Source organism: Somniosus microcephalus, chromosome 11 (genome assembly GCF_052327205.1).
Source record: "Somniosus microcephalus isolate GS21.2 chromosome 11, FLI_Smic_1.0, whole genome shotgun sequence".
In the NCBI taxonomy this organism is placed as follows: domain Eukaryota; kingdom Metazoa; phylum Chordata; class Chondrichthyes; order Squaliformes; family Somniosidae; genus Somniosus; species Somniosus microcephalus.
Genome location: NC_140997.1, coordinates 3,050,283 through 3,075,235, shown reverse-complemented (window position 1 = coordinate 3,075,235; position 24,953 = coordinate 3,050,283). Strand labels below are relative to the sequence as shown.

Genomic DNA, 24,953 nt, shown 5'->3' with positions numbered 1-24,953 from the left:
ATTGAACGCTCTGTCTATCCGTGTATTAATCGCTCTGTCTATCTGTGTATTGATCGCTCTGTCTATCTGTGTATTGATCACTCTGTCTATCTGTGTATTGAGCACTCTGTCTCTCTGTGTATTGGTCGCTCTGTCTGTATGTGTATTGATCGCTCTGTCTATCTGTGCATTGATCACTCTGTCTATCTTTGTATTGATCACTCTGTCTATCTGTGTATTGATCACTGTCTATCTGTGTATTGATCACTCTGTCTATCTGTCTATTGATCGCTCTTTCTATCTGTGTATTGATCGCTCTCTCTATTTTTGTATTGATCGCTCTGTCTATCTGTGTATTGATCACTCTATCTGTGTATTGATCACTCTGTCTATCTGTGTATTGATCATTCTTTCTATCTGTGTATTGAGCACTCTGTCTATCTGTGTATTGATCACTCTGTCTATCTGTGTATTGATCGCTCTGTCTATCTGTGTATTGATTACTGTCGATCTGTGTATTGATCGCTCTGTCTATCTGTGTATTGATCACTCTTTCTATCTGTGTATTGATCACTCTCTCGATCTGTGTATTGATCACTCTGTCTATCTGTGTATTGATCACTCTGTCTATCTGTGTATTGATCGCTCTGTCTATCTTTGTATTGATCACTCTCTCTATCTGTGTATTGATCACTCTGTCTATCTGTGTATTGATCGCTCTGTCTATCTGAGTATTGATCACTCTTTCTATCTGTGCATTGATCGCTCTGTCTATCTGTCTATTGATCACTCTGTCTATCTGTGTATTGATCACTCTGTCTATCTGAGTATTGATCACTCTGTCTATCTGTGTGTTGATCACTCTATCTATCTGTGTATTGATCACTATATCTATCTGAGTATTGATCGCTCTGTCTATCTGTGTATTGATCACTCTGTTTATCTGTGTATTGATCACTATATCTATCTGAGTATTGATCGCTCTGTCTATCTGTGTATTGATCACTCTTTCTATCTGTGTATTGATCACTCTGTCTATCTGTGTATTGGTCACTCTTTCTAGCTATGTATTGATCACTCTGTCTATCTGTGTATTGATCACTCTGTCTACCTGTGTATTTATCACTCTGTCTATCTGTGTATTGAGCAATCTGTCTATCTGTGTATTGATCACTCTGTCTATCTGTGTATTGATCGCTCTGTCTATCTGTGTATTGATCACTCTGTCTATCTGTGTATTGAGCAATCTGTCTACCTGTGTATTGATCGCTCTGTCTATCTGTGTATTGATTGCTCTGTCTGTCTGTGCATTGATCACTCTGTCTATCTGTGTATTGATCACTCTGTCTATCTGCGTATTGATCACTGTCTATCTGTATATTGATCACTCTGTCTATCTGTGTATTGATCGCTCTTTCTATCTGTGTATTGATCGCTCTGTCTATCTGTGTATTGATCACTCTGTCTATCTGTGTGTTGATCACTCTGTCTATCTGTGTATTGATCGCTCTGTCTATCTGTGTATTGATCACTCTGTCTATCTCTGTATTGATCACTCTGTCTATCTGTGTATTGATCACTCTGTCTATCTGTGTGTTGATCACTCTGTCTATCTGTGTATTGATCGCTCTGTCTATCTGTGTATTGATCACTCTGTCTATCTCTGTATTGATCACTCTGTCTATCTGTGTATTGATTACTCTGTCTATCTGTGTATTGATCGCTCTTTCTATCTGTGTATTGATCGCTCTGTCTATCTGTGCATTGATCACTCTGTCTGTCTGTGCATTGATCACTCTGTCTATCTGTGTATTGATCACTCTGTCTATCTGCGTATTGATCACTGTCTATCTGTATATTGATCACTCTGTCTATCTGTGTATTGATCGCTCTTTCTATCTGTGTATTGATCGCTCTGTCTATCTGTGTATTGATCACTCTGTCTATCTGTGTATTGATCGCTCTGTCTATCTGTGTATTGATCGCTCTGTCTATCTGTGTATTGATTGCTCTCTCTATCTGTGTATTGATCGCTCTGTCTATCTGTGCATTGATCACTCTATCTGTGTATTGATCACTCTGTCTAACTGTGTATTGATCACTCTGTCTATCTGTGTATTGATCACTCTGTCTATCTGTGTATCGATCTCTCTGTCTATCTGTGTATTGATCGCTCTGTCTATCTGTGCATTGATCACTCTGACTCTCTGTGTATTGATCACTCTGTCTATCTGTGTATTGATTACTCTGTCTATCTGTGTATTGATCACTCTGTCTATCTGTGTATTGATCGCTCTTTCTATCTGTGTATTGATCGCTCTGTCTATCTGTGTATTGATCGCTCTGTCTATCTGTGTATTGATCACTCTCTCTATCTGTGTATTGATCACTCTGTCTATCTGTGTATTGATCACTCTGTCTATCTGTGTATTGATCACTCTGTCTATCTGTGTATTGATCACTCTGTCTATCTGTGTATTGATCACTCTGTCCATCTGTGTATTGATCGCTCTGTCTATCTCTGTATTGATCACTCTGTCTATCTGTGTGTTGATCACTCTGTCTATCTGTGTATTGATCGCTCTGTCTATCTGTGTATTGATCACTCTGTCTATCTGTGTATTGATCTCTCTGTCTATCTGTGCATTGATCACTCTGTCTATCTGTGTATTGATCGCTCTGTCTATCTGTGTATTGATCGCTATGTCTATCTGTGCATTGATCACTCTGTCTTTGTATTGATCACTCTGTCTACCTGTGTATTGATCGCTTTATCTGTGTATTGATCACTCTGTCTATCTGTGTAATGATCGCTCTGACTACCTGTGTATTGATCGCTCTATCTATTGTGTCTTGATCGCTCTTTCTATCTGTGTATTGATCACTCTGTCTATCTGTGTATTGATCACTCTGTCTATCTGTGTATTGATCACTCTGTCTATCTGTGTATTGATCGCTCTGTCTATCTGTGTATTGATCGCTCTGTCTATCTGTGTGTTGATCAATCTGTCTATCTGTGTATTGATCGCTCTGCATATCTGTGTATTGATCACTCTGCCTATCTGTGTATTGATCACTGTGTCTATCTGTGTATTGATCACTCTGTCTATCTGTGTATTGATCGCTCTGTCTATCTGTGTATTGATCGCTCTGTCTATATGTGCATTGATCACTCTGTCTGTGTATTGATCACTCTGTCTATCTGTGTATTGATCGCTCTATCTGTGTATTGATCACTCTGTCTATCTGTGTATTGATCGCTCTGTCTCTCTGTGTATTGATCACTCTGTCTATCTGTGTATTGATCACTCTGTCTATCTGTGTATTGATCGCGCTGTCTATCTGTGTATTGATCGCTCTGTCTATCTGTGTATTGATCGCTCTGTCTATCTGTGTATTGATCACTCTGTCTATCTGTGTATTGATCACTCTGTCTATCTGTGTATTGACCGGTCTGTCTATCTGAGTATTGATCGCTCTGTCTATCTGTGTATTGATCACTCTGTCTATCTGTGTATTGATCACTCTTTCTATCTGTGCATTGATCACTCTGTCTATATGTGTATTGGTCACTCTGTCTAGCTATGTATTGATCACTCTGTCTATCTGTGTATTGATCACTCTGTCTACCTGTGTATTGATCACTCTGTCTATCTGTGTATTGCGCAATCTGTCTATCTGTGTATTGATCGCTCTGTCTATCTCTGTATTGATCGCTCTGTCTATCTGTGTATTGATCACTCTGTCTATCTGTGTATTGAGCAATCTGTCTACCTGTGTATTGATCGCTCTGTCTATCTGTGTATTGATCACTCTGTCTATCTGTGTATTGATCACTCTGTCTATCTGTGTATTGATCGCGCTGTCTATCTGTGTATTGAGCAATCTGTCCATCTGTGTATTGATCACTCTGTCTATCTGTGTATTGATCGCTCTGTCTATCTGTGTATTGATCGCTCTGTCTATCTGTGTATTGATCACTCTGTCTATCTGTGTATTGATCACTCTGTCTATCTGTGTATTGATCGCTCTGTCTATCTGAGTGTTGATCGCTCTGTCTATCTGTGTATTGATCACTCTGTCTATCTGTGTATTGATCACTCTTTCTATCTGTGTATTGATCACTCTGTCTATATGTGTTTTGGTCACTCTGTCTAGCTATGTATTGATCACTCTGTCTATCTGTGTATTGATCACTCTGTCTACCTGTGTATTGATCACTCTGTCTATCTGTGTATTGAGCAATCTGTCTATCTGTGTATTGATCGCTCTGTCTATCTGTGTATTGAAAGCTCTGTCTATCTGTGTATTGATCACTCTGTCTATCTGTGTATTGAGCAACCTGTCTACCTGTGTATTGATCGCTCTGTCTATCTGTGTATTGATTGCTCTGTCTATCTGTGCATTGATCACTCTGTCTATCTGTGTATTGATCACTCTGTCTATCTGCGTATTGATCACTGTCTATCTGTGTATTGATCACTCTGTCTATCTGTGTATTGATCGCTCTTTCTCTCTGTGTATTGATCGCTCTGTCTATCTGTGTATTGATCACTCTGTCTATCTGTGTGTTGATCACTCTGTCTATCTGTGTATTGATCGCTCTGTCTATCTGTGTATTGATCACTCTGTCTATCTGTGTATTGATCATTCTGTCTATCTGTGTATTGATTACTCTGTCTATCTGTGTATTGATCGCTCTGTCTATCTGTGTATTGATCGCTCTGTCTATCTGTGCATTGATCACTCTGTCTGTGTATTGATCACTCTGTCTATCTGTGTATTGATCGCTCTATCTGTGTATTGATCACTCTGTCTATCTGTGTATTGATCGCTCTGTCTATCTGTGTATTGATCGCTCTGTCTATCTGTGTATTGATCACTCTGTCTATCTGTGTATTGATTGCTCTGTCTATCTGTGTATTGATCGCTCTGTCTATCTGTGTATTGATCACTCTGTCTATCTGTGTATTGATCACTCTGTCTATCTGTGTATTGATCGCTCTGTCTATCTGTGTATTGATCGCTCTGTCTATCTGTGTATTGATTTCTCTCTCTATCTGTGTATTGATCGCTCTGTCTATCTGTGCATTGATCACTCTGTCTGTGTATTGATCACTCTGTCTATCTGTGTATTTAGCGCTCTATCTGTGTATTGATCACTCTGTCTATCTGTGTATTGATCACTCTGTCTATCTGCGTATTGATCACTCTGTCTATCTGTGTATCGATCGCTCTGTCTATCTGTGTATTGATCGCTCTGTCTATCTGTGCATTGATCACTCTGTCTATCTGTGTATTGATCACTCTGTCTATCTGTGTATTGATCGCTCTTTCTATCTGTGTATTGATCGCTCTGTCTATCTGTGTATTGATCGCTCTGTCTATCTGTGTATTGATCACTCTCTCTATCTGTGTATTGATCACTCTGTCTATCTGTGTATTGATCACTCTGTCTATCTGTGTATTGATCACTCTGTCTATCTGTGTATTGATCACTCTGTCTATCTGTGTATTGATCACTCTGTCCATCTGTGTATTGATCGCTCTGTCTATCTCTGTATTGATCACTCTGTCTATCTGTGTGTTGATCACTCTGTCTATCTGTGTATTGATCGCTCTGTCTATCTGTGTATTGATCACTCTGTCTATCGGTGTATTGATCACTCTGTCTATCTGTGTATTGATCACTCTGTCTATCTGTGTATTGATCGCTCTGTCTATCTGTGTATTGATCGCTATGTCTATCTGTGCATTGATCACTCTGTCTGTGTATTGATCACTCTGTCTACCTGTGTATTGATCGCTTTATCTGTGTATTGATCACTCTGTCTATCTGTGTATTGATCGCTCTGACTATCTGTGTATTGATCGCTCTGTCTATTGTGTATTGATCGCTCTTTCTATCTGTGTATTGATCACTCTGTCTATCTGTGTATTGATCACTCTGTCTATCTGTGTATTGATCACTCTGTCTATCTGTGTGTTGATCACTCTGTCTATCTGTGTATTGATCGCTCTGCCTATCTGTGTATTGATCACTCTGTCTATCTGTGCATTGATCACTCTGTCTGTGTATTGATCACTCTGTCTATCTGTGTATTGATCGCTCTATCTGTGTATTGATCACTCTGTCTATCTGTGTATTGATCGCTCTGTGTATCTGTGAATAGATCTCTCTGTCTATCTGTGTATTGATCGCTCTGTCTATCTGTGTATTGATCGCTCTGTCTATCTGTGTATTGATCGCTCTGTCTATCTGTGTATTGATCACTCTGTCTATCTGTGTATTGATCACTCTGTCTATCTGTGTATTGATCGCTCTGTCTATCTGTGTATTGATCGCTCTGTCTATCTGTGTATTGATCGCTCTGTCTATCTGTGTATTGATCACTCTGTCTATCTGTGTATTGATCACTCTGTCTATCTGTGTGTTGATCGCTCTGTCTATCTGTGTATTGATCGCTCTGTCTATCTGTGTATTGATCAGTCTGTCTATCTGTGTATTGATCACTCTATCTATCTGTGTATTGATCGCTCTGTCTATCTGTGTATTGATCGCTCTGTCTATCTGTGTATTGATTGCTCTGTCTATCTGTGTATTGATTGCTCTGTCTATCTGTGTATTGATCGCTCTGTCTATCTGTGTATTGATCTATTTACCTCTGTTCCCCCTCCCCTCAGATTTACATCCTCTCTATAATCCACACTGTCGGTCAGCAATCAAGTAACGAGAAAGCGGTGGCGATGCAGTCCCATGGGCATTCTGCTCCTTTACACATCTTGCTTAGTTTAGGTGTGGTGTTGATCCACTTTTCCATTGTGGGGAGGCCTGCAGTGTCTGATGACTCACCGTGCAGCCTTCTCCCGCTTTCCCCACTCGCACTACAATCTGCTAATCAGCACCGAGACATTGCCATGGTTACCGTCAAGGCCCCTTCATGGTTAACCCAGGGGATCAAAATGTCAGGGCTGGAGTTTGGGGAGATGATGCCTGTCACTGAGTGCGTGTTCTACCCCTCATCGTGCACACACACGCAGATGGTCATTTTCACCTTCAGCACTTGGGCGGTAAACTCTTGGAGTGGATCGCTTGTCCGATGCAGAAACTGCCCCATTTCCATTGCCATTGATTTCTTTCACCAGTGGATGTTCCACTCCGTCACATTACCGCTCCCAAAAAGTGAAAGTGAAAATGACCCACACAGGCACTTTCATGGCGATAGTACGTCTGAACATTACTGTCAGTAAGTGTCTGACACCAAGTGGCCTGCAACTGAAATGTAACTCGGAGGGGGACCCAGACACTTCCCAGCTGGGGTTGGGATTCAGAAAGCATCGTTCTGACCTTTGATTGAGCGCGGGTTGGGCACTGATTATCTGATGCACCAACTCGCTAACTAACTTTCTTCGTATGTCATTGGAAATTTTTTTTATTCTCTAGGCGATCTAAGATGTTTCGTTGATTACAGAACAACAATGGATTGCATCTGGAGGGAGAAAAACAGCAACAGCCACGTCACACTTCAAGTCTATGAGTAAGCACATCCTATTGACCACACAGCACTTGTGGGATCTCGTGCCACTGACTTTGTGTGCAAAGAAATGGATATCTGGCCGGGAGCAAGCTTCACTTCGCGGCCCTGTGTTCAAATCCAGCACAGACAAACCGCATGAAAAGCATCCTTGTCAAATGGGCTGTTTCAATCCGCATCTTAAACAGCAGGCCCAACACCACCTGCCCTGGGAGCGTTTGATGGGTCAGTGTAGAGGGAGCTTTACTCTGTATCAAACCCATGCTGTACCTGCCCTGGGAGTGTTTGATGGGAGAGTGTAGAGGGAGCTTTACTCTGTATCTAACCCGTGCTGTACCTGCCCTGGGAGTGTTTGACGGGACAGTGTAGAGGGAGCTTTACTCTGTATCTAACCCGTGCGGTCCCTGCCCTGGGAGTGTTTGACGGGACAGTGTAGAGGGAGCTTTACTCTGTATCTTACCCGTGCTGTACCTGTCCTGGGAGTGTGTGATGGGGCAGTATAGAGGGAGTTATACTCTGTATCTAACCCGTGCTGTACCTGCCCTGGGAGTGTTTGATGGGACAGTGTAGAGGGAGCTTTACTCTGTATCTAACCCGTGCTGTACCTGTCCTGGGAGTGTGTGATGGGGCAGTGTAGAGGGAGCTTTACTCTGTATCTAACCCATGCTGTACCTGCCCTGGGAGTGTTTGATGGGACAGTGTAGAGGGAGCTTGACTCTGTATCTAACCCGTGCTGCACCTGCCCTGGGAGTGTTTAATGGGACAGTGTAGAGGGAGCTTTACTCTGTATCTAAGCCGTGCTGTACCTGCCCTGGGAGTGTTTGATGGGGACAGTGTAGAGGGAGCTTTACTCTGTATCTAACCCGTGCTGTACATGCCCTGTGAGTGTTTGATGGGACAGTGCAGAGGGAGCTTTACTCTGTATCTAACCCGTGCTGTACCTGCCCTGGGAGTGTTTGATGGGACAGTGTAGAGGGAGCTTTACTCTGTATCTAACCCGTGCTGTACCTGCCCTGGGAGTGTTTGATGGGACAGTGTAGAGGGAGCTTTACTCTGTATCTAACCCGTGCTGTACCTGCCCTGGGGGTGTTTGATGGGGACAGTGTAGAGTGAGCTTCACTCTGTATCTAACCCGTGCTGCACCTGCCCCGGGAGTGTTTGATGGGACAGTGTAGAGGGAGCTTTACTCTGTATCTAACCCGTGCTGTACCTGCCCTGGGAGTGTTTGTTGGGACAGTGTAGAGGGCGCTTTACTCTGTATCTATCCCGTGCTGTACCTGCCCTGGGAGTGTTTCTTAGGACAGTGTAGAGGGAGCTTTACTCTGTATCTATCCCGTGCTGTACCTGCCCTGGGAGTGTTTGATGGGACAGTGTAGAGGGAGCTTTACTCTGTATCTACCCGTGGTGTACCTGCCCTGGGAGTGTTTGTTGGGACAGTGTAGAGGGAGCTTTACTCTGTATCTAACCCGTGCTGTACCTGCCCTGGGAGTGTTTGATGGGACAGTGTAGAGGGAGCTTTACTCTGTATCTACCCGTGGTGTACCTGCCCTGGGAGTGTTTGTTGGGACAGTGTAGAGGGAGCTTTACTCTGCATCTCACCCGTGCTGTACCTGCCCTGGGAGTGTTTGATGGGGCAGTATAGAGGGAGCTTTACTCTGTATCTAACCCATGCTGTACCTGCCCTTGGAGTGTTTGATGGGACAGTGTAGAGGGAGCTTTACTCTGTATCTAGCCTGTGCTGTACCTGCCCTGGGAGTGTTTGATGGGACAGTGTAGAGGGAGCTTTACTCTGTATCTAACCCATGCTGTACCTGCCCTTGGAGTGTTTGATGGGACAGCATAGATGGAGCTTTACTCTGTATCTAACCCATGCTGTACCTGCCCTGGGAGTGTTTGATGGGACAGTGTAGAGGGAGCTTTACTCTGTATTTTGTAATGATATCAGCAAATAATGATGGTATTTGCCTGTTTGATTATGATGCCTTACCAGCATGTTTGCCTGATTGATTACTTATGCCTGACCAGCAGAGGGCATGTGAGAGACAAGCAGTTTAGTTTTACTTTCGTTTTAGATGGATCTCTAAGATGGTGTCTCCTGTAATGCTGTTAACTGAGTTGAACATACTTTCGATAAAAAGTCATTCTCCTTCATAAATGTCTCGTCATTGAACCCAAATACAAATCAATACATGGTGTCAGAAGTGATTGAAAGAGATGAAGAGGAAAAATCTGAAGTTAAATCAGCTCTCCACATATTAGCAAGCCAAAAGAGAACATCGTTACTTACCATTGGAGAATAGCTAACGAAGTGAAAAAATGGGAGGTTTACACCCACCGGCGAAGCTTCAGTTGACAGGTAATGTGGCTGAAAATTGGAGAAGGTTCAAACAACGTTTGGAGTTGTATTTATCAGCAATCGGAGCTGACGAGAAAAGTGATGAAATGAAAGCGTCAGTGTTCTTACATGTCGTGGGTGATGAAGCGCTGGAGGTGTATAATAACTTCACATTTGCTGCTGATGGAGACAAAATGAAGCTAGATAAAATAATGGAACTGTTTGAGGCCTACTGCATACCTAAACGTAACGTGACGTTTGAGAGGCACAGATTTTTCACATGTGTACAGAAAACGGGTGAGACTATTGATCAGTATGTGACTGAACTGAGAAACCGAAGCAAAACATGTGAATTTGGGGGACTGACAGACTCGCTGATAAAAGACAGACTGGTGTGTGGTATTCCAGATAATGGTCTAAGGGAAAGACTACTAAGAGAGCAAGATCTAGACCTGGGAAAAGCCATAGCACTGTGTAGGGTTACAGAGACTGTGAAGTCGCAGGCAAAGGAGCTGTTCAGTGACAGTAGCTGCAACGTGGATGCAGTGAGTAAGAACGGACACAAACCGTTTCACAAAAAGAGCGCCAATGTGAAAAAAGAGGCGTGGCCAGCGAACAAAAATGAAAGGGGCAATCGAAAGTCATGTGGTCGATGCGGTACACAGCATCCACCAAAAAAGTGTCCAGCATATGGTAAAAAATGCAATAGTTGCAACAAAAACAACCATTATGCCCGTTGCTGTAAGAACCAAGCGCAACAAAGCAAGGTCCATGCAGTAGATGAAAGCAAGATAGAGGAGTTCAATGTAGATGTTGTGTCTGAAAACAAAAAAGAAAAAAGAGACTGGATGTTGACACTAAAAGTGAATGGCCCAGAAATTCCAGAACGGGGCTTGCAGCGCGTGCAAGCCCCGTATTTACACTTACCCCGCGCTACTGCCGATCAGCTCCAGGGACGCCTGGAATTGGTGTTTCCAGAAGAAGAATCCCGGGCAGCGTATGACGTCACGCCGCCCAGGAGTGCAGCCAGCGCGAAGCCAGGAGCGTGCAGTGCAAGTGAGACACGCCCCTTGAGGTCTCAGTTTCACTGGACACGCCCCCAATGTTTCTGTCAAGCTGCTAACCATTTTTACATGCAAAGCAGCAGTTTAAATAGGTTTTTGGAAGTTTTTTGAAGATTTTGGTAACTTTTATAAACTTTTTAAAATGTTTACATTATTTTGAGTAATCTGAAGTAGTTTTAAACAGAATTAAAGCAATTTAAAGACTTTTAAAAGCCCTAAAAGAATTTTTTAAATTCCATTTATTTATTTAGCAATGTCGTCGTCATACGTGTCTTCACACTGTTCCCTTTGGGGAACTGTATGAAGTGGTGGAAGGATTTATGGCCATGATTAACGCTCATTCCGTGACCGTAACCATCTTTGAACCAGGCATTAGGGCGGTTAGTCCTATGGCGGGAGGGTTTTACGGGCTCCCACAAGCTATACAAGGAGGGGGGGCCACCCACACCCACGGACGCAAATATCCCACTGGATGTCAACCCAGAATTTAGAGCCGGAGCTCCGACTCCACTTGCCGGGACTGTCTGGAGCGGGGTTCGAAACCCAACCCTGATCTGGCCCAGCAGCGGGGATCCTACCGCTATGACAAAGGCCCAATCCGATTAGCAACGTGAAATGGCAGCATAGGGCTCCAGTCACGGGGAGGGAAAAGGCGCAGGAAACGTATGGGTGTCACCTTTTGTGCGGAGTGGGCCTTTTGCGTAGCAGTAAGCATCCCCGCCGCTGGGCCAGAAGGAGTAGGGTTTTGAACCCCACTCCACACAGTCCCGGCAAGTGGAGTCGGAGTTCCAACTTTAAATTCTGGGTGGACATCCAGCGGGATACTTGCGTCCGTGGGTGTTGGTGGCCCCCCCCCCTCAGATGGGTTGTGGGAGCCCGTAAAACCCTCCCGCCATAGGACTAACCACCCTAATGGCTGGTTCAAAGATGGTTACGGTCACGGAATGAGCGTTAATCACGGCCATAAATCCTTCCACCACTTCATACAGTTCCCCAAAGGGAACAGTGTGAGGATACGTACGATGATGACCTCTTGCGCAATGCACCTCCTTGGACCCTCAGTCGCAGATGCGAGGGGGCAAGTCGTGCAATTGTTAAATTTTTCATTTTATTGGCATGTAAAATGTTGGCCCAGTAATTCCCTTCCAAATGCGCGAGTACGGTCGGGGTACTTACGCGTCTGGCTGGATGAAATGCCGGTTTTCAGCATGCACAGTGCATGTGGGGAAAACCGGCATTTCCTGTCCTCTGAACGAAGGGGTTCAGAGGCAGAACGCGTGCGACTGCACAGGCAGCGCGTGCGCAGTATAATTCGCCGCTTTCGTTAATGCTTTCAGTGAGTTCAAGTCATTCCAACTTACACATGAAAAAAGCATGGGTACAGTTGCTCCAGAGGCTGCGGAGGAAGATATTTATTATCGTGGAGCTTCTGAAAGTATGTATGTCTGTATATATTCCTTTGCGTGTTATGTATATATTCCTTTACTTATGTGTATGAATGTATTATTTAATTATGACTTTCAGAGAAAGTAACTTATTGGAAAATCATAATTAAAAACATACATTCATACACATTAGTAAAGGAATATAAAACATACATAAATATACGTAAAGGAATATATGTGGACATACATACATAACTCATTCTCACATTCCATTCACACAGCCACAATTGCTCCTTCTACCTACCGTTCTGAAAACCCTTTTTAAAAAAAAAAAATTTTAACTTTAAAACTTACTTAAAATTTCTTAAAATAACTTCCCTCCCTTTCCCAAACAAAAATATTGCATTTCAGAAGCTCCACGATAAAATGTTTCTTCCTCCGCAGCCAATGAACCACTTTACACTTGCTTTTTTCAAGTGTAAATTCTGAGGACTTACCCTCACGGATTTCATGAATGAAATCTACGAAGTTCACTGCGCAAGCGCTGCCTGTGCAGTCGCACGCGCTCGAGGTCTGGAAATGCCGGCGTTCCCCGCATGCGCTGTTCATGCTGAACGCCGGCATTTCCAACGGCCAGATGCGTGAGTACCCCGAGTGCACTCACGCCTTTGGCCGCGAATTTCTGGCCCAATGACATACATATTCCATTTAAATTGGATACTGGAGCACAAGTTAATGTGATATCAGGGACTGATTTTAAGAAAATTAGACCCAGACCAAAGATACATGGAATAAAAGTGAAAGTGACAGGATACTCAGGTACTAATATACCAGTGAAAGGAAGATGCATTGTCAAAGTAACACACAAGGACAGAGAGCACACGCTAGCATTAATCGTGGTGCCAAAGGATGTGCAAGCCATACTAGGTTTAAAAGCCTGTGAGAGACTGAACCTGGTAAAGAGAGTCCTCATTGTGGAAAGCGAAGGAGAGACAGTCTATGATGAACTCATGAAAGAGTACAAAGACCTATTTCAGGGTCTAGGCTGCATTCCAGGAGAACACACGATCAGAGTAGATAAAACTATGACACCGGTTATACATCCATGCAGAAAAGTTCCGTTTGCTCTTCAAAAGCAACTGAAGGCAGAGTTGGACAGGATGGAAAGTCTGAACGTGATTCAGAAGATAGATGTGCCAACTGAGTGGGTGAGTTCCCTCGTCGTTGTGGACAAAAAGAATGGAAAGCTCAGAATTTGCCTGGATCCAAGAGATCTAAACAGAGCAATAAAGAGAGAGCACTTCAAGCTTCCTACACGTGAGGAAATCATGTCACAGTTTGCAAATGCAAAGTATTTCAGCAAGTTAGATGCATCATCAGGATTTTGGCAGATGAAATTGGACGAAGCAAGTTCAAGACTGTGCACGTTCAACAGTCCATTTGGCAGATACAGATTCCTAAGGTTACCACTTGGCATTGCCTCAGCTCCTGAAGTGTATCACAAAACTATCCATATGATCTATGAGCACCTGGAGGGAGTTGATACATCAATGGATGACATCATAGTATGGGGAACCACGAGAACTGAGCATGATGAGAGACTGAAAAAAGTGCTGGAAGCAACAAGGAAAACAAACCTGAAGCTGAATAGAGAGAAATGCCAGCTCGGGGTGACAGAACTGACATTCGTGGGAGATATCCTTAGCGGTGAGGGCATCAGACCAGATCCCAGAAAGGTGTCCGCCATTGAGAATATGCCAAAGCCACAATGCAAAAAGGACGTGCAGAGGTTTAATGGAATGATCAACTACATGGGTAAATTCATATCCAACCTCTCAGAAAAGATGGCGCCACTGAGACGACTAACTGAAAAGAACATAGAATGGGAATGGAATCATGAGCATGAGAAGTCATGGAGCGATCTAAAGAAACTGCTCACAGAGGAACCATTCTGAGGTTTTATGACCCAGCGAGACCCATCAAGATATCATCAGATGCATCACAGAGTGGGCTCGGTGCCGCTCTTCTGCAAAAATATGACTACTGGCAACCTATTGCATATGAATCGCGCTCAATGACAGACGCGGAGACGCGATATGCTCAAATAGAAAAGGAGCTGCTCAGCATCACATACGCCTGTGAAAGATTTCACCAGTTTCTGTCAGGACAAGCAATCAGTGTAGAGACTGACCATAAGCCCTTGATTGCATTGTTCCAAAAGCCACTAAATAGCTGTCCGCTTAGAATACAAAGAATGATGATCAGGCTGCAACGCTATACACTGAATGTTGCGTACACACCGGGTAAGCTGATGTATACAGCAGACACGTTGTCCAGAGCTGTTGACCCAAGTGAGCCCGCAAACACCAAAATGGATGAAAAAGTGAACGCCTACGTGGACATGATCACAAGTGCACTGCCCATAGCAAATGCAAAAATGGAGCTCATAAAGACTGAGACAAACAAAGATGAAACAATGAGACGACTGAGGAAACGCATCTTGGATGGATGGCCCAACATGAAGCAAGACTGCTCACCTGACATGGCAGAGTACTGGAACTGCAGGGCGGAACTATCAGTGGTCGAAGACATCATCTACAAAGGAAGTAAAATAGTTATCCCAAAGAGTCTGAGAAGAGAGATGCTAAAAAGGATCCATGGAGGACATCTGGGAATCAAAAAGTGTAAGAAAAGAGCACGAGAGGTGATGTACTGGCCATGAATCAACCAAGATGTGACAAATGAGGTGTCAAACTGCACAATATGCTTGAAATATCGAGCAAGCAATCTGGTAGAACCACTAAAGCCACACCCAGCGCCAGACAGACCTTACCAGAAGGTAGGCGCTGACCTATTCGTATGTCAAGGGAAGGACTATCTTGTAGTCACAGACTATTACTCCCTGTATCCAGAGGTTTGTAGACTGTACACCACCACTGCAGATGCTGTGATAACATGTATGAAAGCCATATTCTCCAGATATGGCGTGGCAAGCGAGGTCTTCACAGACAACGGACCCCAGTTTTACAATGCAAGTTTCTGACACTTTGCCAAAGAGTGGGACTTTGTCCACACAACGTCAAGTCCTCACTTTCCACAGTCCAATGGACTAGTGGAAAAATCGGTCCAGAGAGTGAAAAGACTGATGTACAAGGCAAAAGACAGTGGAACTGACTTCTACCAAAGCATGCTTGTATACCGCACAACGCCGCTCGAGTGTGGTATGTCACCAGCCCAACTCCTTATGGGACGTCGGCTAAGGTCAAACCTACCCATCCCGGAGAACCTCCTGAAAACAAAAGAGGGGGAGAAAGTGAGGAAGTTCAAAGAGCAACAGAAAGAAAAGCAAAAGTACTACTATGACAGAGGAACACAAAACCTACCTGAACTCCACACTGGTGACCAAGTAAGGTTCAAAGACAAAACAAACATATGGACTCAGAAGGGAACTGTCCTGAGTGAAGTTCAACCAAGATCATACACCATTCAGACAGATGAGGGTGCTGTTCTGCGAAGAAATCGTCGAGATCTTCTCATGGGACCAGCCACAGCAAGTCAAAAGACTGATACTGTTGAACAACCTGATCACACAGCAGGTCAAAAGACTGATACTGTTGAACAACCTGATCACACAGCTGAGAAATCATCATCTGAGGCAACAACTCAGGTTCAAGGACAATCAATCAGAAAATCCTCAAGACACATGAAGCCTCCTGAGAGACTCATTGAGCAAATTTAAGGACTCTTGTTATAGAAGGAAGTAATGTTATCTTATTCTTTCTTCAAGTTCTAGTGTATTTACATATTTCATGTGAACACACAAAGCAAGGTTAAAAAACCTTGATAATGATAATGATAATGTAAGTTCATTAAGTGTTAAAGTTAAAATGAAGAGTAATACAAAGAAAACATGTTGTTAGATAAAAGTAAAATACTTTTGTTTTAAGAAAGGGAGATGTAATGATATCAGCAAATAGTGATGGTATTTGCCTGTTTGATTATGATGCCTTACCAGCATGTTTGCCTGATTGATTACTTATGCCTGACCAGCAGAGGGCATGTGAGAGACAAGCAGTTTAGTTTTACTTTCGTTTTAGATGGATCTCTAAGATGGTGTCTCCTGTAATGCTGTTAACTGAGTTGAACATACTTTAGATAAAAAGTCATTCTCTTTCATAAATGTCTCGTCATTGAACCCAAATACAAATCAATACATATTTAACCCGTGCTGTACCTGCCCTAGGAGTGTTTGATGGGACAGTGTAGAGGGAGCTTTACTCTGTAACTAACCCATGTTGTACCAGCCCTGGGAGTGTTTGATGGGACAGTGTAGAGGGATCTTTAGTCTGTATCTAACCCGTGCTGTACCTGCCCTGTGGTATGGGTTAATCCTGCGAGTTCACCACACACTGTCATTGTTACCAAACCCCTTTCAGAAGAGCCCGAAAACCCTGCAGGCCAAATGAGGCCAGTACTGGATTTAATGGGGCCTGATCACTTGCTGTGTGGGAGCTGGGTTAAGTCTCCGTCAGGGACCGTTCTTTCACCTTTTACTGGAGACCAGAAGGAGGAGGGGAGACTGAAGTGAGTCGCAGCCTGGTCAAAGCCGCACAGCCAGGCAGGGACTGCGCGAGGCTAGAGGGACATGAAGCTGTTGGCCTTCTGGGGGCCATTGTGGGTGGTCACAAATGGCCCTGGGCCCTGTTATGAGCATTGGTGGACTCTCACCTTTTAATCAATCTATTTCCAAACAGGACTCGGCAAGATACCTCTTGTCATCTTAATAATTGTACTTTCACCAGAAGCTCAGTGCTGCCGACGGAGGAGGAGGGATGGGTTCACACCTACACTTGCACCATGACACTCAATGTCTTCAGAAGCTTTCAGAAATTCAGACTGCATCTTAAGGCAAAGAGCCAGGCCACCACATCGCTCACTTGTGACGTCGAGGATTTCAAACCATCTTGGCACAGTAAGTGTTAACTTAAATGGGCATACCCTCCATAACAGTGTGTGCATTTAAAGGGGCACACCCTCCATAACAGTGTGTACATTTAAAGGTGCACTCCCTCCATAACAGTGTGTGCATTTAAAGGTGCACTCCCTCCATAACATTGTGTACATTTAAAGGGATCTCCCTACATAACAGTGTGTGCATTTAAAGGGGCACTCTCTCCATAACAGAGTGTGCATTTAAAGGGGCACTCTCTCCATAACAGGGTGTGCATTTAAAGGGGCACTCCCTCCATAACAGTAAGTGTATATTTAAAGGGGCACTCCCTCCATAACAGTAAGTGTATATTTAAAGGTGCACTGTAGCTTTACTCTCTACCTGGCTGTCTTGTCCTTGCTCTGGGAGTGTTTACTGCTGGTACTGGATGCCTGAAATGGGACGAGTTCTCAGTGCTATCAACTGTTCCCTTAATACACAAAAAATATATCATTTTCTCCATCTCACTCTTAACAGAACTTTTTCTTCTTGTGGCAACACCTGATATCTCTTTGCTTAACTCTGGGACCACTCATATCTTACAGTCCAACTGAAACCCCCGCACCAACTGTCTGTGACAGTGAACGCCACCACACGCCAGGTTAACATCACATGGCAGATGGATGATGCACTGGAATATTTGAAAAAACGGCTGGAGTACGAACTAGAGTACTGGAGCAGGAAGACACGAGAGGTGGGTGACTCCGGTCGCAGCTCACTCCCAGGTGATTGAAGGAACACCGACAACAACCATCCCACAAAGCAGCCTCACAGCTTCCGTCCTGTGGCTCAAGAAGCTTAACACCACCCAAGACAAAGCAGCCGCTTGATTGGCACCCCATCCACCACCTTAAACATTCACTCCCTCCACCACCGGCATACTGTGGCTGCAGTGTGTACCATCTACAAGATGCACTGCAGCAACTCGCCAAGGCTTCTTCGGCAGCACCTCCCAAACCCACGACCTCTTCCACCTAGAAGGACAAGGGCAGCAGGCGCATGGGAACACCACCACCTCCAACTTCCCCTCCAAGTCACACACCATCCTGACTTGGAAATATATCGCCGATCCTTCATCGTCGCTGGGTCAAAATCCTGGAACTCCCTCCCTAACAGCACTGTGGGAGCACCTTCACCACACGGACTGCAGCGGTTCAAGAAGGCGGCTCACCACCGCCTTCTCAAGGGCAACTAGGAATGGGCAATAAATGCCGGCCTTGTCAGCGATGCTCACAGGCCGAGAATTAATAATTAAAAAATGATCCCACGCCCCTGTACATTACATATAGTGAATTATTCTACACGGTTGTTGGCAAATAGGGGCAGAAATGGCCAAATAGGCCGTCCCCCTTAACCACAGTCTTTGTACCAAGGGAAATGGACAAGGGTTTGAAAAATTCTACGCTGTTATTCTACACATTTTGATACTGACCTGTGTCTGCCACCTGTTTGCCCCGTTACTGACCTGTGTCTGCCACCTGTTTGCCCTGTTACTGACCTGTGTCTGCCACCTGTTTGCCCCATTACTGACCTGTGTCTGCCACCTGTTTGCCCTGTTACTGACCTGTGTCTGCCACCTGTTTGCCCTGTTACTGACCTGTGTCTGCCACCTGTTTGCCCCATTACTGACCTGTGTCTGCCACCTGTTTGTCCCATTACTGACCTGTGTCTGCCACCTGTTTGCCCCATTACTCACCTGTGTCTGCCACCTGTTTGCCCCGTTACTGACCTGTGTCTGCCACCTGTTTGCTCTGTTACTCACCTGTGTCTGCCACCTGTTTGCTCTGTTACTCACCTGTGTCTGCCACCTGTTTGCCCCGTTATTTTAACAGTCCTAAATCTTTCTGAAACTGCTTTTGGTTTTCTTCATCATTTACCCTGCTTCCTATTTTGGTATCAACTGCACACCTGAAGATTTTGCTGCAAATATCCCCCTTTAAGTCATGTAATTTAAATGTGTTCTGGTCGCTCTCCTTGAACACTGCATGTGGGTGGGGAAGACCAAGTTCAGTCTTCAGGTGAAGCGAGGTTAGAGAGTGGGGGATAATCAGACCAGAAACTACAGGAGACAGGCCACTGAGCCCAACCAGCCAGTGTCAGTGTTTACCCTCCATGTGAGCAAATGGTTCTAATTACATTTACCCGGCCTGTTCCCATATCCCGTCAACCCCTTTTCCTTCATCCTCCTCTCCAATCTAACCCTGAATGTTGAGAGTTTCTGTCTCAACCACTAACCCTGGGAGTGAATCCCACAGCCTCACAACTCTCCGTGTGAAGACGTTACTCCTGTTCTTTGTTCTAAATCTCTTACACTTAATCTTGTATCTATGGCCCCTCATCCTAGAACCTCAACTACTGAATGCAGTCTGTTCCTATATACCTTACCTATCACTTCACAATTTAAAAAACTTTTATTATATGACTGCTGATAGTTTTTTAACCAAAATTAATTATCTAACACTTACTGACATTGAATTCCATCTGCCACTTTTTAGACCATTCCCCCATCTCATCAACATTCTTTCCAGTTTCATTTGGCCTCTTTTTATATTTACATAAGAAATTCCTATGTAAACTTGTCACACTGTAATGAAATCCCCTGCCAGTGGTGGCACTGCTCTGACACATTCCCATTTATGATCACTGTTTCAAGGTCATTTTCTATCCCCTGCTCTATTTTACTCGAATCTCTTTTATTCCCTCTAGGATGCAAAGGTGAAGAGCAAGACGAATGATATCCGACACCTGACCATCGAGGAATCAGAACTGAATCCAGACACCAATTACACAGCGCGAGTTCGCGGCAAACCTTTAAAAACTCATGATTATAACGGCAGCTGGAGCATGTGGAGCTCAGAAATAAAATGGAGGACAGACCCTGGCAAGTATACTGCTGCCTAGGAATATTATCTGACAGATCTCTCGCCCTCTCTCTCTGTCTCTCTCTCTCTCTCTCTGTCTCTCTCTCTCTCTGTCTCTCTCTCTCTCTGTCTGTCTCTCTCTGTCTCTCTCTCTCTCTGACTCTCTCTCTCTGTCTCTCTCTCTCTCTGTCTCTCTCTGTCTCTGTCTCTCTCTGTCTCTATCTCTCTCTCTCTCTCTGACTCTCTCTCTGTCTCTCTCTCTGTCTGTCTCTCTCTCTGTATCTCTCTCTCTCTCTCTCTCTGTCTCTCTCTCTGTCACTATTCAATTCAATTCAATTCAAATCGCTTTATTGGCATGACAAGGTGCATCTTATGTTGCCAAAGCATCGAAAAACATTCATGGTTGAACACAAAAAATACAGATCTATCCATACAGTGTATAAACAGATATATCCCTGAGTGTATAAATATACATTCATATAATTTGTATATACTCTTTTCTTATATTTAGTGGTTGTCCCTCTGTTTATGGCAAGCTGTAACATAGTGTGCCGCTAAGGTTACACAATTTCTCTCTTCCCCTAGTAGGTATGGGAGTTTTTGGTCATCATTCAAATTTCTGAATTCCGGGCATATTTTTGTGAATTTTGGGTAGAAATTCTCCCTTATGCCCTGATATTTTCTACAAGCTGTGAGGAAGTGCATCTCTGTCTCCACCACTCCCTGACTGCAGTGAGAGCATATCCTGTCCTCTCTTGGTAGCCGGGTCTGCCTGTGTCTACCTTTTTCGATCGCCAGGCTATGTTCACTAAGTCTGTACATTGTCATGGTTTTTCTCAGTTTGCTATCCTTTACCATGGTCAGGTAATCAGCCATGTTGTATTGTCTGTTTAGGGCCAAGTAGCAATTGAGTTTGTTTTGGGTTTTTGTTGTTTCTGCCCAATATGACAGATATTTTTCCTTTTGCTTAGTGACGATTGTGTTGGGTCGAATTCTTTGTGTTACGCTGTCACTGTCCTGGGGCTGGTTATTGTTAGTAGTGTTAGTAGTTACTTCACTGAGTCCCAGGACTAGTTGACTGAGGGTATTCTTCTTTATGGTCCTCTCTTGGCATTTCAGGGCTTTGTAATGATAGCAGTGGGGGTTGCTCATTTTTAGGTGTTTCCAAAATTTGGTGGCTCTTTTTTGGATAGTGATTATTAATGGATATTGGCCTAGTTCTGCCCTGCATGCATTGTTTACGGTTTTCCTTTGAGTCCGGAGGATACTTTTACAGAATTCTGCATGTAGGATCTCAATTGGGTGTTTGTCCCATTTTGCAAATTCTTGTTGTGTTAGCGGTCCCCACACCTCACTGCCATAGAGTGCAATTGGTTCAATTACTGATTTTAAAATTTTGAGCCAAATGCTAATTGGGATTTCTATTTGGATTGATTTTTTAATGGCATAGAAAGCCCTTCTTGCTTTCTCTTTCAGTTCATTCACAGCCAAATGAAAATTTCCCGTAGAACTGATTTTTAAGCCCAAGTATGTGTAGTTAGTGGTTTGTTCAATTTTGGTTGTTCCTAGTGTGAAATTTATTTTGGGTCCCTGATGTCTGGATCTTTGCTGGAACACAAGGACTTTGGTTTTTTGGGGGTTTATTGTCAGGGCCCAGGTCTGGCAGAACGACTCCAGCAGATCCAGGTTCTGCTGTAGACCCTCCTTAGTTGGTGACAGCAGATCCAGGTCATCTGCATAGAGGAGGAATTTAACCTTGGATTCATATAGGGTGAGGCTGGGTTTCTCTCTCTGTCTCTCTATCTCTGTATCTCTGTCTATCTCTTTATGCCTCTCTCTCTCTCTGTCTCTGTCTCTCTCTCTCCCTCTGTCTCGCTGTCTCTCTTACTCTGACTCTCCCTCTTTCTCTGTCTGTGTTTATCTGTCTCTCTTTCTCTGCCCCTTTGTCTTTCTCTCATTTTATCTTTCTCTCTCACTCAATCTCTCTAAAATCTGAGTTTCTCCATCATTGTGATTATCCTTTGCTGCTTCACTCTCTCTTCCCTTGCTCCTGCCTCTATATATTTGCCGCTGTTTCTGTCCCTGTATTTTTATATCTGTTCCCAGTCTTACACCTTGCTGCTGTGCCTCTTACCGTGCAGAGCTCTGAGCTCCGATTAAGACTGAATTCTAACTCAGCTCGATGAGCTGCTTTGTTGTCAACACTCTGGCCTTGCCCATTTACACCAGGGTGACTTTTTTCTGATTTCTTATACCTACCATCCTGAATTAGTGTGACCACAGTTTTGAACTGTGATCCAGTATCACTGAAGGAACTGGTGTCAGACTGCGTCAAGCTCATATCACATCGAATCGGATTGAGAGCGCAGGGGTTGGGGCTTCAGGATATCTCTTTCAGAGAGCTGGCAGACAGCTGTGGTCTCCCACTGTGCTGTAGAATTCTATCATTCAATGACACAAAAAGGGCCAGCACATGTGGCCCTGATGTACACTGACTGACCACCGAAATCTGGCAGCAGGGGGCCAAGTTTATGTATTGGAGGTTGGTCCTGGGTTTGGTAGCACTGCGGGGTATTCTGTATCTAACCCATGCTGGACCTGTCCTGGGAGTGTTTGATAGGACAGTGTGGAGGGAGCTTTACTCTGTATCTAACTGTTATGTATTGTGTGTTCTATTGTGTGTTCTCCTCCCACCTGTGGTGGCGCTGTCACAGGAGATAAATGGTTGGGTGTTCTCTGTTAAGTTTTAGCTCTCTTTGTTCGGAACTTTCCAGAACTTCCTTTCCTTACAATAAAGCACTTCATGTTTGAATCTCTGAGTTCTGAGTCCTAAATTGTGTCGAGGTAGAAAGGTACTGACACAACAAGTGGCAACGAGGAGCGGATGAATCTGCGTACGTTACGGGTGCAGTGAGTAAACAGAAAATTTAATTTGAAACGTGAGATGGCTACTATATTAGGAAACATCGGTGATTTTGATGAAAATGTGGAGCAATGGAGTGCATATACGGAACGTTTTGACTATTTTGTATTGGCGAATGCGGTGGCAAATGAAAAGGTCGTGCCTACCTTTTTGAGTGTAATCGGGCCGAAGACTTTCAATTTACTTCGCAGCCTCGTGCAGCCAGATAAGCCAGGAACTAAAACATATAAGCAACTAGTGGAAATTCTTGGAGCACATTTTTCACCAAAATCTCTGGTTATTGCTGAGAGATTTAGATTTCACAAACGGAATCAAGAGGAGGGGGAATCAGTGACGATGTTTATTGCTGCTTTAAAAAGGTTGTCGGAACACTGCTAGTTCAAGGAGGTGCTGAATGACACCATTAGAGACAGACTTGTGTGTGGTCTGCAAAATGCAGCCACACAGAAGCGCCTTCTTACTGAGGACAACCTTACTCTTGAAAAGGCCATTGAAGTTAGTGTCTCCATGAAGATGGCGGAAAAGGAGGCTCACCAGTTGAGTTCAACAGGGAGAGTTCACAAGGTGTCGTCTGAGCCTAAAGGTGCGCGGAACGGCACATGTTACCGTTGTGGGAAAACGGGCCATCACGCTAATGACTGCTGGTGTACGGAGCTGGAATGCCGAAATTGTGGCAAAAAGGGTCACATTGAACGTGCCTGTAGAGGTAAAAAAAGAACAGACAGAGCTGGGAAGCATGGAAGCAAAATGTCTGTATTTGGACAAGAGAGGAAAAAGAGTGTTCATTCAGTGCAGTATGATGGAACAAGCAAAACAGAGGGGAGCGACACCTCTGAGGAGGAAGAGGTGCACATACTGACGGTTGCAGGTGGTTCAAATGGCTACTGGGTGTCACCACTGGTGGAGGGACAATCAGTGCGGATGGAGGTGGACACAGGCGCGGCTGTGTCCCTTGTTTCAGACACTGTCTACAACAAAATGCTAAAGCATCTTACCCTTCAGCCAACAAACATTGTGCTAAAGACGTATACCGGCGAACCGGTGGCCATGAGAGGCGTCATTGAGGTGACAGTTAAATTGAACGGACAGACTGCAAAACTGCCACTATATGTGGTAAAGGGAAATTACCCATCATTACTGGGACGTGCGTGGCTAGAGAAAATCACGCTGGACTGGCCTGCAGTCCGCATGATGTCAAAAGGGGAGTCAGGTCTGACTGCAGTGTTAAACAAACATGCAGAACTCTTCAATGGGGAACTTGGGAGCATGAAAAAGATCAGTGTGAGACTGGACATTAAACCTGACAGCAAGCCGAAGTTTCACAAAGCCCGACCTGTACCCTATGCAATTAGGCCAAAAGTTGAGGCTAACTTGGAGGCCTTAGTCGAGAATGGAGTCCTGGAGCCTGTGAGTGTGAGCAAATGGGCCACACCTATTGTTCCTGTCCTGAAAAAGGATGGATCTGTTCGAATCTGCGGGGATTTTAAAGTGACTATTAACCCGGTGCTGTCTGTGGAACAGTACCCTCTTCCCCTCATTGATGATCTTTTTACGGGCCTGGCCGGAGGGCAAAAGTTCAGCAAAATAGACTTATGCCAGGCTTATCTACAAATGCATGTCGATGACAAATCAAAGGAGCTGCTGACAATTGTGACACACAAGGGGCCATACAGGTACTGCTGCCTTCCGTTTGGAATTACGTCGGTCCCTGCTCTATTCCAAAGGGCAATGGATCAGATTTTGAGTGGACTGCCAGGAGTCCAGTGCTACCTGGACGACATCCTTGTCACTCGGACAAATGAGGAGGATCATCTTCTGAACTTGGATGCGACACTACAACGACTGAAAGAGTACGGACTCAGAGTTCGTAAAGACAAATGT

General features: G+C 44.2%; 1 protein-coding gene across 4 annotated transcripts in view; it reads left to right on the top strand.

Annotated features, from left to right (window-relative positions):
• Positions 1–24,953, top strand: part of LOC147110262 (interleukin-21 receptor-like) — a 177,429-nt gene that overhangs the window by 146,271 nt on the left and 6,205 nt on the right. For 3 of the 4 annotated variants that reach the window (XM_086000046.1, XM_086000047.1, XM_086000049.1), the window contains 4 exons: positions 7,424–7,517; positions 17,053–17,270; positions 17,834–17,982; positions 19,995–20,169. In XM_086000046.1, coding sequence (XP_085856172.1) covers positions 7,424–7,517; positions 17,053–17,270; positions 17,834–17,982; positions 19,995–20,169 — 636 coding nt within the window. The remainder of the gene's footprint in view (positions 1–7,423; positions 7,518–17,052; positions 17,271–17,833; positions 17,983–19,994; positions 20,170–24,953) is intronic. The other variant, XM_086000048.1, reaches the window with a different exon arrangement.